General features: G+C 40.3%; 1 protein-coding gene across 1 annotated transcript in view; it reads right to left on the reverse strand.

Annotated features, from left to right (window-relative positions):
• The window catches only part of ABCC2 (ATP binding cassette subfamily C member 2), an 833,283-nt gene that overhangs the window by 392,519 nt on the left and 423,809 nt on the right, over positions 1-16,955 (reverse strand). Inside the window, exons 18-19 of the mRNA XM_044055642.1 lie at positions 14,955-15,122; positions 14,692-14,875 (exon numbers count right to left, since the gene is read on the reverse strand). Of these exons, the coding sequence (XP_043911577.1) occupies positions 14,692-14,875; positions 14,955-15,122 (352 nt within the window). The remainder of the gene's footprint in view (positions 1-14,691; positions 14,876-14,954; positions 15,123-16,955) is intronic.

Here is a 16,955-nt window from a genome sequence, read left to right on the forward strand (position 1 = left end):
CTACAAAATATGACATACATGAAAAGACTGAAAGCCCTGTCACTGTACTTGGTGTTATACAGGCTGCTGAGAGGCAATCTGTGCCTGGCCTACAGAGCAGTCTCAGATCCTGCCCTACTGGAAATGCCGGACACCTGCAAATCAAATGAGATGAGAATAACTTGCTCCAGGGATCTCAACTTAGCCTGTGACACAAACAGAACATGGTGGAGAGACAGATACATCTCCCAGCAATTGCTGCTCCTCTGGAATAGGCTCCCACTACATGTGAAGCAGTGCTCCTCAATGACCTTATTCAAGTGCAGCCTTGACAACTGGATCAGTGATCATAAAGTCACCCCAGGGGTGGCATTTATCCCTCATGAACTGGGGCAGTTGGTGCTGATTACAAAATCACTCTGCTAACAATGGCCATCTAACTATGCTCAGTAAGGGTGCTAGCACTTTTGCACAGCTAGACTTCTAAAGGTCCTAGGGCTATTAGAACCTATCCACACCTCCCAACATCCTATCTCCTACATCCAGTGCTGACGTTATCCACTATATGTTGTCTTGCAGCCTTGTAGAACTCAGACTTATGCCATGGCACTTGCATGAAATACTGAGCTCTGTAGTCTGTGTACTTAGGTAGGGGGTTCTGTTCTCACTGCAGTTAAGTGTGTGTGTGTGTGTGTGTGTGTGTGTGTGTGTGTGTGTGTGTGTGTGTGTGTGTGTGTGTGTGTGTGTGTGTGTGTGTGTGTGTGTGTGTGTGTGTGTGTGTCAGGCCAGAAAATCATAAGTGTGTATCCTACAGTTACCACTACAATCCCATGAATTGACAGTATTTTGACACTTGCACATGCCTACACATCCATTTCATGCAGGCCTCCCAGCATCTTCTCTCCAACATGCACTGCTGATATCATTCATTATAAATTGTCCTGCAGCCTCATAAAAGTCAGAGTTGACCTGTGGTGCTTGCCTTAAATACTATGTTTTGTAGTCTTAGACTTAGGTAGGGGTTCTGTTCTCACTGCAGTCAACTGGGTGTGTGTGTGTGCGTGTGTGTGTGTGTGTGTGTGTGTGTGTGTGTGTGTGTGTGTGTGTGTTGGTGCACTTTCTTTACATTACAGACAGCCTTTTACACCAGCACGTGGGACACATATTACCATATTATCCTCACCAGACATTGCATCAAATTTGTGGATGTGCACGATTCCCACTAGGGCAGAGTCAGAGACTGGCCTGGAGGCCAGGCAGAAGTCAGCTCATCGTATACAATACAGATTACAGTGACATGGCTTTCATTCTATCCACATACATCATGGTATGTTTTTTGGGACTTGTGTCTTCCTGGTGAGAACCCCCTGTGGTCTCTCCAGCTGCTGCATGTGTCTGGTGAGGTACATGCAAAAGATAGCATTATACTCTCTTAGTGCTTTAACAAGGTTTGAGTACTGTGTTGTAATATAATCCTCAGACCTGAATACAATGGCAAGACTTATGATGTGTACAACATAGGCTTTCAATACTAGTGTGGACACTCCACTTTACTATTTCCCTGCTCCAGAGTCTGGGATTCACCAAAGGCATTCTTGACTCCTTCTCAGGATCATCTTTCTCTTGATTACAGGACCCAGACCATTCCCTTGCTGGCATCCCTGCCTGCCCCAAATTTCCTCTCTCTGATTACATTTTTACAGTCTCTTTCTTTTGGCTTCAGTCATGGCCAGGGACTTTCTCAGGGTCCTCGAGTTCATGGCTTCCACTATTGCAATGATGCCTTTGACCAGGCTATACCTCAAGTCTGTGCAGCTTCGGCACTGTTACCCCCTGGCCTTCCTAGTTCCTTTCCTTCCCTGTCTCAGGCTTGAGCTTCAGTGGCAGATTTATCAGCTTCCTCTCAACCCGGGGCTTCCTTTCCAACCTCCAGTTCTGATTGAAATGCTCTTTTTCTCAGATAGGGGATTAGGAGCTTCCTTCAATTCCCTCAAGGTCCAGGGTCTCTGGCCTCCTCCTCCTCAGAGGTCTAACCACATTAACATCAAGGAGATGAGGGCTCTACTTCTAGATCTTCAGGCATTTCATACCCTTCTTCTTCACAGGCCCCTCAAAGTTTTCAAAGACAATACCAGAGTGATGTGGTAAGTCAACAAGCAAGCAGGGTACAAGGTCCCACCTTCTTTGCAGACTTGCTGTTTAGGTTTAGGACTTAACTGTCGAGTATCAAGTGACACTTCAGGCTGTCTACATCCCTTCAGAGCACAATCTAGTAGCAAAGTCTTTGAGCACATCCAGCACACAGGCTCAAGAATAGATATTTCAAAGAGATGAGCTGCTGGACATTGTCCATCAGTCAGGTATTCATCAGGTAGATCTTTTTGCCTCCCGAGTCCCAGGTCCTCTGGCTTAAGTGGATGCCCTGTTTTTTCCTTGGAAGAGGATGTTTCTGTATGCCTTCCCTCCCCTTCTTCTACTTCTGAGGGTTTTGTAAAAGATCAGACAAGACTCCCCCAAAATCTTGATAGTGACACCCTTTTGACCCAGACAGTGTTGGTTCCCCCTTCTTTTTTACCTGGCCAGGAGCAATCACCACAAGTTACCACACCGGGTGGACCTTCTCACACAACACAAGGGGTCTCTTATCCATCCTCACTCATCCACTCTTCCAACACTGTGGGTGATAGGGTTTTGATCCCTTTTAGGATCATAGGAAGTCACTAGGCTATTGGCCCTGAGGCCCTTACAAGCCTTGCCAAGAATTTAGCCCATGTTCCAACAAGTCAGCACCCTATGCTACTGTCCAGTAGGGACACAGGTGGAATCCCAGAGGTGTATTTTCTGTTCCCCATCCAGTTATCCAGGTTGCGCTTAAAAAGGGTTAATGAGGTTCTCTGCTTGATGCGGAGAGGGAGACTATTCCACAAAAGGAGGAGTCTCTGGGATACAAATCTCTCCTGCCAACAAATCCTAGCCAAACTTATCTCTAGAACTCAAACAGCTTTTTCCACTACAGAAAACTGGATGTACCAAAATCATCTCTCCCTCAATTCCAATAATTCCAAAATACTAATTTTCCTCCCTACCAAGACTTCATCCTTGGACAAAAATTCTTTTAACATCCTCAGCCAATCTAACACTCCTATAGAAGTAGTCCCCTACACTAAACTCCTAGGCATAACCATAGACGAACACCTTAAATTCAACCTCCACATTCAACAAAACATAAAAAACCCACCAAAAGCTAGGCATGCTCTACAGAAATAATTTATTTATTTCCAAATCCTCCAGGCAAACCTTAGCTACCTGCTTCCTCCTACCCTCACTTCTTTACGGAGCCCCTCTCCTCTCTAATCTGTCAGCCTCCCTCTCATCTATACTTGAAGCCTGCTATAATAAAATCTCTAAATTTGCCACCAAGTCTAAAAACTCTACCCACCACTGCCTCTCCCTTCAATCTTTAAACTGGCTAGAACTCCCAAACCACCTTGACTATCTCCAACTAACAACCACTCATAAACTAATATTCCACCCAGAAAAATGCCCTGCTCTATCCTCCATCCTCCCCCCTTACACTCCCAAACGATCTTTAAGATCTGAACACCAAAATCTAATCACCATTCCTAGACCTAAACATCCTGCTGGCCAACAACTACTGTCATTCTCTCTAGGTAGAAAATGGAACTCTCTCTCTCCTTCTCTTAGAACTATACCTAACTTAGATCACTTCAAAACCCAGCTTTTCTTGCACCTTTCATCAAAAAGGAAATGTCCTTGTTTTCACCCTACTTAATCTCAAAACTCCCCTTGACTAAGTCCCTACACTAAGTCCCTTACTCCTGCACCCTTTTTACACTCGAACTCCAGCTATGCCATTAGCATGCTCCTACCACTCTGTTTGGACAAAAATATTAACAACCTAAAAAAAAAATCTTCAATGTTGCTGTTTCCTCAGGGAACTCCTGCAGTGTGTACATTCCATTGTATATTTCCATACTCAATGTTCTTTCTGTAACTACATTCTATTGTAAATAGGTATTTTACATTGTCCTGAGTGTACTTTCTATTGTAAATTTGAATTTACTGTATCTTATTATGTTTTCTGCTGTGTGAATTTATCATTGTATTCTTCTTAACTTTGTATTGGTTATTCTATTTTGGAGATTTTCTCCCCGGGCCTCCACTGAAAATGGGTTCTTCTTGACCCAGTGGACTTCCCCGGTAATCAAACTGAAATAAATAAATAAATAAATGTCACAGACCAGGTTGTGGTCACATGTGTGGGTTACTCGAGTGGAGCTTGACTTGCAGATATACAGCAGTCCCATTAAGGCAGGGTCTGAGATTGCTTTGTATGCTAGACAGTGGTCACCTCTGAGGAATCTGTAGGAGACTTAGTAGAGGGACAGGGCTTTTAGCCTGTGCAGGGTAGATGTTTGATGCCCTGGATTCTCCTTGGGAGGAACCTCTGTGGTCTCCCCAGCTGCTGCATGTGCTTTGTGAGGTACATGCTGAAAGTGACATACTCAATAAATGGGTCTTATAAGGGAAGAATATGTGGATGTTATGACCACCTTGTCCCTGGATGAGATACCCTTGCTAATGAGGTGGGCCATGTAGAAAGCTTTCCATACAACTGAGGCAATATTGTACTCAAAAGTTAGTTTGCCATCAACCTGGGTGCCCAAGTCCCTCTCAACTGATTGCGTGCTTAGGACCTTATTAGCAATGTGATAATTTGTGGGGATGTCACTTTCCCCAAAGGGGATGGTGATGCATTTTTTGGCATTCAGTTTGAGGCCATGTTTCTGGCACCAGTCATTTGTTTGGCTGACTAGAGGATGTCCACCTCTCTAGGGGAATTGATGACAGCACCCAGCTTGCAGTCATCTGCAAACCTGGTCAGACATAGCTCACTGGTTTAGGCCTGCACCTCAGAAGAGTATATCCCAAACAGCAGAGGTCCCAAGACCAGTCCCTGGGGTACACTTCTCATTACAGGTCGACTGCTTGAGGTGGCTTCCCCTATTTTGACTAGGTGGGTTTTATCAGTGAGCCAGTTTGCTACCCATCTGGTAACATATGGATTGATGCCTAGTTGAGAGAGTTTATCTATTATACCTGAGTGGGAAATAGTATCAGAGGTTTTGGCCAGGTCAAGGTAGATGGTGTGTACTGTCTTCCCCTCGTCCATGGCCTTGGTGACTGTCTCAAAGAAGTCTACCAAATTTAACAGGCATGACCTCCCTTGATGAAACCAAACTGTGTGGGATTGAGTGTCTGGAGGTTGGCAATGCCCTTGTTAATGAGGTCCATGATAATCTGCTCCATGGCCTTGCAGATCAGGCTAGTTAGGCTGATGGGTCTATAATTTCCTGGATTGGTGGACACATCAATTTAGACACCTCTTTTCTGTGGATGTGTTTTGGGTCCTGCAAGAGGCCATGAAACCCACTACCAGAAAATCATATTTGTCCAAATGGAAGACATTTGTTTGTCTAGTTTCTCTCTCAAAAACAGGATTCCTTTTCAGTGCAGGTTCCTGTGGTTCTCTTATTTGTGTGATCTGCTCCATGCTGGGTTGGCATATTCTTCAGTTAATGCACACCTATCAACAATTTCTGTTTGTCTACTCTTAGTTCCTCCTTTGGCCTATAGATTTGAGGTCAAACAATTTCTTAACTGCGTCCTTCATATCCAGCCTCCCAGGAAGCCTATTCTACCTTCCTGGAACCTCGATTTTGTAGTTGAAAATTTGACTCAGGCTCTTCAGCTTCCTTACAGCATTGTACTTGGAAGGCTGTTGTTCTTTTAAGTTTTTCTTCATTTAAGAGAGTATCTGAGCTTCAAGCTATCATGGCTGTTCCTCAGTTTTTATTTTTTTTACAGGGATAGAGTGTCTCTTTGTACTAATCCTTCTTTTATGCCCAAGGTGGTGAATGAGTAGCCTCTTAATCAGTCTATCAATTTACCTTCCTTTTTTTCCTTCTCCAGAGTCTGCCAGTGAGAAGGTTCTTCACATCTTGGATGTACGTAGACAGCTCAGACATTATTTGGACAAGACTAAAGCTATTTGCAAATCTGAGCAGCTTTTTGTTCCTTTCATCACAGGTCTTTGGCAGTATTGAAACAAACCACCTGTTTCTGGATTTTTAACACCATTCCATTTTTGTTATTCTTTTCAAGCTAAATGTCTCTCCTCTTCTGTAAAGGTTCATTCGATCAGAGATGTTACTTCTTCTGATGTCTTTTTCAAAGGATCAGATACCAGTTCCATACTTCAGGTTGCTACTTGGACTTCTGTCCATACCTTCACTAAGCACTACAAGTTGGTTGTTATTTCCAGAGCAAAAACTGGCTTTGCCAGGGCTATCTTGCATGCATTTAAAGAGGGCACTTTGGTGCCTTCCTCTTCCCAAGTTTCCTCTTGAGCTTTTGTACTCTCCCTTATGCAAGGAATACTGCAACTGTAATATGGATGGCCGTAGTACAGATGTGTAAAATCTTAGCATACCAGTAGATGTCCTCCTCTTCACTGTTGTATTATTCAGTCCCTCCCTCCTACTCACTCTGCTTTGCCCTATTCTTCTTGCTCTTTTGGCCAGGGATTCTTTTCCTTTTCTTCCTTCTGGATGCCACATGTTCCTCCTGGTCCCTAGGGAAATTCTACTCCTCCTGGGGTTTTTCAGTTCTGAAGTGTGTGCATCCATACATCACTTTTATGTCCTGTGCCTTACATAGGGAGCACATGTGTGATGTACGATGCCTGCAAACACTAAAGGCTTTGATAGACTGCCAGATGTTGGCCTGTCTTTGGAAGAAAGAAATACTGCAACAGTGAGGAGAAGGACATCTACTGTTATGGTACGATTTTACACAACTGTACTTTCTTAAGGTATTATTTATAACAGTAATAAGACCAATTATTGAGAAAGAACCTTTTGACTACTATCCATGGCAAATATTGTAACTATTAAATTGATGCAAATGAGATATACTAAAAGAATTACATTAAATTTTTGAAAAGTTTAAAGAATGAAGAAATATTAAAGCATCTAAATCTTTCCAGCATCATTTATAGGTTAGTGAGAGGTAAATTCTGCCTAGCATTCAAGCCATCTAGAGAAGAAGTGTTAAGGGAGCATCTCTGTCTTTCACTTAAAGATCAACCTGTAGGGATGAAAAAAATGGGAATGTTGTTCAAACAAAAACTGACCAAACTAAAGAGATGGTTTTATTACCCAAAGTATACCAAGATCATGGAACATTCTTCCCCCAAGGATTAGAGAATCAGAAACCTTCAAACATTTTAAAAGTCAACTAGACAATTGTATTGTAGAGAACAAGTACTTATGTAATTCACAGGAGACTGCCATAGTAAAGATTTAGGCAACAAGTGGCAGCAAGACATTAACTATATGATGCTTTTTCAAAAGGTGACCTGGGTAATCTGTAACACTCATTCAGAACCAGCTCTGACACTCCAAAATATATACTATTGTCAGCTTAAGCAAACTCACTTCCTGTATGGTTAACCACCAAATTACATGACTAATATAGTTACCTGAACAAATCAAAAACAAAGACAACTCCACACAAATCTTTCCAATTTCCATAGCTGGTACTGTGATCTGCCTATTTATTGACTACAATTATTTACTGTCTCACAATATAGTAGTACAACCATACTCTAGGATAGCATGTTGTGTTGTGGGTCATCACTCCAACTCCAAGACTCTGCAACTGCTATCCTCATTTCATCTGAAGTACCTTGAGTCTGACCATCAGTTCTTGTCTATTCAACTTTGATTGACATACCGTATAAGATTCTATATGCTTTTGTCTGCACTTCTTTAGCTAATTTCATACAAAGGAGATAATTTGCTTGACCTTAGACCTTAGCCTGGAAATGTTGTAGATATTTCCACAACTAAAAGCAAATAGATAATTACAAGTTCACTGTCTCTTTTGGCAAATACTGGAACAAACTGTCATACTATTTAAGGTGTATGTAGCAAAAGTCAGAATTCAAGGATGCTACTAAATATCTCTCTTCGATAACAGGAAATGTCCATGTGATGTAATTTGCCCCTCTGACTGTTGTTATTGTAATTTGCTTTTGCTCAGCTGAAACTTACCTGTTATTACTTCTCTCTTCATGTTTCTCATCTCTTTATTATTTATTCTACACTCTTCATAGGAACACAAGAATTACAAGGCAAGTAAGAAATTTTGCACCTTTGCCATTCTCCATCCTCGTGATGTACCTCGTGAATGCCCATCCAGTCATTAAGTTTAGTCTTCAAGGAAGTGAGGATGTCACTCTGATTAACATATTAGGTCAGTTTATTCTAGAGCTGAAGTAAACTTTGGGTAATAAATCTGTCCTTCCAGTATGTTTTGTTTATATGTTGTATGGAGATTAAAATCCTTATATCTGGTATCGGTGGAGCTATAAGAAATCAAGGAGGGCTGGGTCCTTAACAGAATGGAACTCAATACATAGATCTCCATGTCAGTCTGTAATAGGCCAGTATAGTGATAGGACTTCAAGCTTGTCTTTGTAGCTAAGAGTTTTTGGATCAGTAATCTTTTTGGTTAAGAACGTCTAGAGCCTTTCTAGCTGTGCAAAGTGTCTAAGGAGGTACATACCACAAGGGGCCCTGTACTGTATAACTGGCCAAATAAAAGCAGGGTTCAGTGGAATAATAACCCCTTTCAACCATGATGTGATACCTTTAGATATCAATTGTACTAAGCAGAAGGATTTCCTGACTATTAATGCTACATGGTGGTCAAAAGAGAGGGAGTTGTCAACTCAGATGCCAAGAGCTCAGATTACCATACCAGTCTGAAATGGAGTGCTAGTTATCATACAAGTTGGAGTTTTTTGTCAAATGCAACAATACCAAATTTCTTTTTTGCATTAAATTTTAGCCTTTTCAGTACACCATTGATCAGTGGGATTGGAGCGGTACAGTGGCACATTGGATAACATTGTTGCCTCACAGCAAGTGGTTCCCCGGTTTGATTCTTGGTTGGGGTGCCTTCTGTGTAGAGTCTGCATGTCCTCCTCCTGTTCATGTGGATTTCATCTGTGTGCCCCAGTTTTCTCTAGCATTCCAAAAATATGCAATAGGTATATTCGACACTCTAAACTGGCAACACATTGATTCTCAGTTGGGGTGCCTTCTGTACAGAGTCTGCATGTCTTCCTTGTGTTCACGTGGGTTTCCCCCGGGTGCTCTGGTTTCCTCCACATTTAAAAGACATGCAATAGGTGGATTGGACACCCTAAATTGGCCATAGGTGCAAGCGTGTGGTGTGAAAGAACTACCAGGGCAGGGCTAGCCACCCAGTGATGCAAACTTTGGCTCTAGATGATTGTCACTGTTGAGATGACACCCCAACCCCATGTGCAAAAAATGGAAAAAGGGGTTGTGGATGGATGGATTGGTTAGTGGGATTAGTAAGTGCTGTAGCAACCAACACTGTAACAAAGATTGATTTGACAATAAGACCCAACCTTCAGTCATCAGCAAACTTTCCTAGCTATGGCTCCAGGTTTATGGGTTGGAGGTTGGTGAAATATATGTCAAGTTGGAGGGGTCCCAGTACTGATCCTTGTGGTGCACCCTGATTTACTTTCTTGCTCTCTGAGGTAGTATCTGCTATGTTAACTAAGTGGGTTCTACCATTTAGCCAGTTAGCCGTTCATCTTACCATGTCTGAGTTTACATTTAGGTGTGTTAGCTTATTTACAATGCCAGAAAGGGGAATGGTTTCAATTGCCATAGCCTATCAGCATAAGTTGTATGGTGAGAGTGACTACTGTAAACAGACTCTGTGGCCTTCTCAAAAGAAGTTTTCTCAGTTAACTGGACATGATCTCCCTTAAGCAAAACCAAACTGCAGAATGTCTAGATATGAGATTTTTGATGATGGGTTTTGTGACACCCACCACTGGACCAGTAATGAAGAAATCTCAATCTTCATCGCTTACAACAGTGGGGATGTACACTGAGAGGATGACAAGGTACACACACAGTAATGCCAGATGCAACAAGTGCAATTTCCCTTAAGAGCACACACAGACCACAGTCAGTCCAGGGCTGGTTTCTCCCTCTTTCTGCAGATCCCCAGTAGGACTCCCCACTGGCACAGTTATAGAGTTGAGATCTCAGCTGAGCAGCCAAGCCAAGACCTCCAGCACCCTCTTTGTCCAAACAGTGCTTTGTGTCCCTGCTCAAGTAACAGGCATACACACTCTTTGAGGTTTGATTTACACACACACACACACACACACACACACACACACACACACACACACACACACACACACACACACACACACACACACACACACACACCTGGGAAAGGCTAGCACAAGTTTACTACCTATGCCTCCTTTTGCCCAGACTGTAAGATAGTTATCACTGCCACCAGCCAACTCCTTATCAGCTGCTTTAAGGCCCTTAACAAAGGGTGTCCAATCTTACTGTGTACTATTAATATTAATACAAATTGTAGTTTGACCAAGAGCAAGGCTATTAGGAGTGGCCCACAGTGTCACCAAATAAATATGCAAGTACTCTCAAAACTTAAATATCTCTACACAGATCAGCCACAATGAAAGGTTTAATTATATTTAATAATAAATAAAAAAAGAACAAGAAAATACTCAGTATATATTCACAGTGACATCAGAGTTCAAAATCACAGGAAATATTTAAAACAACATTGCAGGACAGTCTCAAATAAATAAATAAAAAATATCTAAACTAAGCTTTGCTAAATTTCTGACTATATCTAAGATAATTGTTCCCTAGAAACTTACTTCATCAGAGCAATGCAGCTGTGGATCTTGCAATTGTCAGGTCAAAGACAGAATACAGAATTATCTGTCTTTCACAGAGACTCCTCAAATTAATATCTCAAATATTACTGCTGGGATAGCTTGCAGAATGACATAATTTCTTGTCATCTGACTCTATCCCAGGTGAAACCCCCACTGCTGGAAGCTATCAGTATTTAGCATCTGCCTGTGAAAATACATAGACCTCAAATCTTTGGCAGATGCTGGAAGTCATAAAATAATTATATCCCTCCACATCTCAAGCCTAGTAATTATTTCTCCATAAAGACAACACAGAGATCTCCCTATTATAAACATTCTGTCTCTTGCTGCCATAAAGTAATTTAATGTCAGCTATTTTTTTCTGACATTTTGCTGGACTGAGGTTAACCTGCTGTGTTCAAGTTTCCACTGTTATATATACATTTAAACAGCTACAATAGTGCTTATACACTTCTGTTCTATTCCAGTAAGGCACACTGTGGATACATTCAAGCACTTTGCAAAAAATTTTTTCAGCACATTTGTACAAACAAGTTTGATTTACATAACATACACTTCTAATACAGTTGTAACACAAACATCTTATATAGATCATATTGATATTCACAAATGACATGTAAATATTTACAAAATTCCAATTAGCTGTGCTGGCAGTATCTCCCTTTGTCACATGTTTTACAAAGTCAGCTATGATGCATTCTGTAATCTTAAAAATTAGATTAGACTGATAGGTCTAGATCTGTAAGGGTTTATGGGGAGCCCCTTATAAAGGGCATCACAACAAGAATAACAGCAGTTCTCCATACTTCAGAAACATACCATGTAGCAAAGCAAAAAAAAAAAGAAAACCCTGAACAAAGTCCTGCAATTTATTTGCTTTTCTGGCTGTAGCTGGATAACTTCTAAGTATAGTGTAAAACAAGGTCTGAGCCAAACTTAAATGAGGGTGATTAGTGCGGAAAAGAAGCAGTCCTGTTACGAAAGGTAAAGAACGTAACAGTGACTCACACAAATCCCATTATATGTCAATGGCATGGGAATTCACAGTTACTTCCGTATGCCTGGCATGAGTCATAGAAAGCATTATGGGAAAGAGAAAGAGTTGACGGAAACAAGATCATGTTGATACATCAAGCCCCATTGGTAGCCATGTTGTGGAAAACAGGCTTCAATTACAAATAAAGCACTTACAGATTTTTTTTGAGGTGTTAAAATAAGTCAGGAAGCAACGACAGAGTGAAAAAAATAGATTTTTTTAGTTCTAGGGTAGTTTTCCTATAAATACAAGACATTACAATAGTAGTAGTAGTAATTTACAAACTCCAGAAGTGTAAGCAACTAGTATGGTAAGATCAATGAAAATAAATTTGACAGAGCAACACAACTGGTACAGCAGCAACATTAATAATAACACAATGTTAATAGTGCAGTATTAATAGCACACTGTTGCTCAGGGTACAACTAAGGGCAAGTAATAGCCCTGCAGGAACATGCTCAATTTACAGCAACATAATAATGCTGGTAAAGCTTAGTGACTACTCTGAGCAATAGGAAAAAAATATAACAAGTGGTGTCAAACCCTCAGAGGGAAGATTGGTAAAGTGGATGAAGGCAAAGGCACACAAGGTAGAAATATAGAGTAAACAAGAAAGCACAACCAGCCAATTGGTATACAACCTACTACAAAGGCAGAAGTAATTAAAATGCCCAGGACAGAAGCAAATTAAGTTCTCTCACAAAATAATCACTAACCATTGCAGGATGGTCCTAAATGCTGGCAAAGTAAGCTGTGTCCAAAATCAGTAGTGCACAGTAAAATTACCAAAAAACGTTGTCCTAGCTGTTAAATGATAACTTAATGCAATTAGTAATAACTATCCTTTTTTCATAAGGACACCACGTTAATAATGTGTGCTAACCCTAACCCAACGCCCTTACCTTAAAACCCTTCCCATAACAGTACCACTACACAAGATGTACTTGTGTGGACAAAGCATATCATTGTGATTTCAAACATTCAACAATCTCTCCCACCCCTTGCATTTATCAAACAAATGTACATTCAATTTTGTACCCTGACACACACACACACACACACACACACACACACACACACACATGTACACATATATGGGGAACCTGAATTTAATTGAATCCCCCTTTGATCAACATCTGTTCAGTCCACTACACAGATGGTCAATAGGTGAGCAAGATCTCTTAATTCTCACGGTTAGAAACTATGCCCTTTCCCCGATGTTGTGCAATATAGGAGTTAGTGTATATATAAATTACTGGTGGGGGGGGGGACTTTTTGGTCTGCACATGTATTGTTGCATGTCAACATTTGCTAACTAACTTTTGTGCTTGACTTTGTGAATATCAATATTTGGGTAATTCATTCTTTTTCATATGTGCATATAGATGTTTTATATATAATCATGTTATATACAATGTGTTTATATATATATATATATATATATATATATATATATATATATATATAAAATATATGAAAAGCAAATTATTTCTCTGCATTTACATGTAATTCCATTCAGACTCCACCTGTGGGGAGGGGGAACTGCCTTGATGAAGACATCACAGGGTATATGCAAATTACTCCTTAAGGACATTCAAGTGTTTTGGCAAACTGATATTTGAATAAACAATGACTCACAACTATTTATCAGTGTAAACCTGACATGCTTTGTCCTCATTATCTGTTGTATAGAAAAAAAATCCAGCACCTTTCAAATGCTTGAAGGACTCCTTCATTAGTGGTTGCCAGTCTGTGGTTTTGCTTGGTAGAACTTTTTCAGTGGAAAACTCCAAGATTCCACAATACTTGGGGAAAAGGCATATTCTGCAGTATAAACGTAGAACTGATCTTAGACAAATATAACATCAAAACCCCAAGAAATCCAAGTAAAAAAAAATTTTTTTATTTGCATGCTCTAAGATTTTGACTCGGGGTATGCAGATGACGCTGTTGGTCTTATTTTATTGACTATTTTAGGTCATGGGCTCTGTTTATGTTTAGATCTTTTAAATAAACTCTGAAATTGCAAATTTCCCTTAGCCAGGAATTATCAGTCTAGCACACATGTTGATCTTCCATTTCTGTCAACCAAACAGATGTCAACATTTGAGCTTTTCTCTCTCTCACACACACACACACACACATACACACACATTCTGATTATCTTCACTTTATTTCTTACCACCCTTATCCCATGAATGTCCACCCTTCCTCACTCGTTTTTTTATCACTTCCCTTTTCTGTAATCTACTGTTATAATCCATTACTGCCTCTCGTACATTGCCTTCTTCAGCTGACTAAAGTAATTCTTCTCTCTGTCTTCTAGTCTGTATCTCTTTTAATACTATTCCCACCTATATTTCTTTGCACTTGAATCCCTTTATGAAATCTGATTTAGGTATCCACATCTCATTTCAGTCTTGTTGTTGTTACACTTTCTTTGCTGGCCAAATGTGACTAATTATGTGGATGATCTGCAGCAGGTATCTACATCTCCTAATGAAACACTGATATAGTATTTTTATGGTTTAATTACACATTTTATGAATTTTCATACATGATACTTGGGATGTCTTCTGTAAGTGTGTTATACTGTGTCAAAATGTACTTTTCCTTGAGGGCCGCATAGCAGGGAATGGCATATTAAGAGCACTCTTACAGGAATAAGTAAAGCACAGACAGATGTGTTTTTCAAATGCTGTTAAAATCTCCATCAGAAGAAATGTCTGTAACACTTTACAGAATTGGGTGTTTTAACTAATAAACGATAAGATTCTGGATTTCTCAATATAAAACAACAAAAAAGTTTTGTGCCAACCTGTTTGATCTCCCTCGTCCTTGTTTTCTTGTTTGGCATATGTTTTGAGAAACTCAGAAAATGCGCCTTTCTTTGCCATAAGTGCTCCATAGGACCCAACTTCTGAAATTCGTCCGTTTTGCAGGACAACAATCTCGTCTACCCGAGGCAGGAAGCTGACACCATGAGTCACCAAAATTCGTGTCTGCCAGAAGAAAGATGCAGAAATATAGCACTAGTAACAGAGAAGCACCACACTTAATCAGCTTCCACGTATTCCTTACCTTGTTTTTTAGTAGACCATTTGAACTTATCACTTTCTCAAAAATGTGTTTTCCAACATGGGCATCAACTGCAGAAAGAGGATCATCTAAAATATAGATGTCTGCATTACTGTATATGGCCCTGGCTAGGCTCACACGCTGCTTCTGGCCTCCACTCAAGTTTATACCCTGTTGGCACAAAAACATTAGCATTTTCTTCACTTTTTGTAACACTGCTGTAGTATCATAGTTGCATCATTATGCAGCGAAAGAATTTATATTATTATTATGCTACATAATACCATATCATAACCTGGTAGTATGTTATATCATGCTTTACATATGCCATACAATAGTACACAAAGGCAAGCCATGACATACCATACCACAAAGTTCTACCATAACATACAATATCAAATCATTCTTTAACAATGAATACTATATTCTGTAGAGTACCATATTATACCATATCATGAATGCATACCATAGCATGCCATGCTATACCATACCATCTAGTTCTGTTCCGTGACATACTGTACCACAGTGTGCAGTTCCCCAACAAAAAGCACTGTATCGTACCATATTGTACAGTACTATATCTTGCTATATCACTGTATGCCATACTGAACATGATAGCTATTACATTTTGAACTGGATGTATTTAGCATCATATATAATAGTTCATATACAGTAATAAAAAAAAATCACTGACTGTTTTCAGCTATAGCAAGTGTACAAACTGAGTTTAATGCCACTAAGAGTTGGTGATGATATCACATCTTAAGAATGAAGCATATGTCTCAGGTTGGCTATCTCTGTGGCATATGAGAACAAAGCCTGGACTACATTACTGGTGACCAGAGTTCAAATATTGTCTTGGGTGCCTGTAGGACCTAGTTGGGGAAGATGGGAGTGAGAGGTCATTGCTAGCTTGCCTGTCCTTTGGTGGGGGGGGGGGGTCTGACTCTCTACATGGTGACATCACATGGGAGCACTAGGTGTTGCACCATGCTGCTGAGAGCAGTTGCACAGTAAATCAAAGGGAATTCAGTGTGACAAAAAGTACTTCCCTTTAAAAGCTACCCTACCAGAAAAGATTGGGCAATAGGACTCTCACACAGCCTAGAGATGGTCAAGCTCTTCTATCCTCGATTTAGTTTGGTGCAGTTAGAGGTGCCATTGAGCCAGGTTGTGCAGGAAAGGGGATATTTAAAAAAATAAGTCAAAAACATCTCTCACTATACAAATAATGAGGTAGCATTTCAGGCTACCCAGAAATGAAGCTGCTTGGCCATTATGTCATGAAGTATACATTGCCAAGTAAATACTATAATTTACTTATTTTACAACCACTTAAGCAGTAAGATCCCAAGGTTTATGTGATAAATGGTTTTATCTGCAAAGATAGCTTGGTCAATGAGAGCAAGTTAAATTCAGTACACTAAAAAGAAACTAAGTCAACAAAAGCTTAGAAAGATACATAAGAATTTAGCTCAGTTCATATGATGTGGACACAGGAATCAGGGCTGATCACCATCAGCCCCCTTTTTCCCATTTTTTACATGAGTCAGGGTATTGTGCTGTCAACATCTCTTTTGATTAAGTGCCACACTCCTGCCTTCTTTGTCACTCAAGCCTGTCTGTCGCAGATCTTCTTTCACACAATCCATCCACTTCTTTGCTGGATGTCCTTGTTTCCTCTTACATTCCTCCTGTCTGTCCCAAATCGTCTTCACCAGATTGTCTTCTGCTTTTCTGCACAATGTATCCAAACCACCATAATCTGTTATCTTTGATTTTTTTCTACTTTGGCTTCTGTTTTTATATCCTCATTTCTTCATCTGTCCCACAGTGTGCATCCTACCACTCTTCTCAGGCACTTCATTGCCATCACCTCTAGCTTTCTCATCTGCTCTGCCTTTATTGCCAAGGTTTCTGTACCATACAGTAGTACTGATCACACCACTGTCTTCTACACCTTACTTTTCAACTTCTTTGGTATTCTTCTATCATAGACTACAA

This window comes from Protopterus annectens, chromosome 14.part0 (genome assembly GCF_019279795.1).
Source record: "Protopterus annectens isolate FY-2018-M chromosome 14.part0, PAN1.0, whole genome shotgun sequence".
NCBI classification, from domain to species: Eukaryota; Metazoa; Chordata; order Ceratodontiformes; family Protopteridae; genus Protopterus; species Protopterus annectens.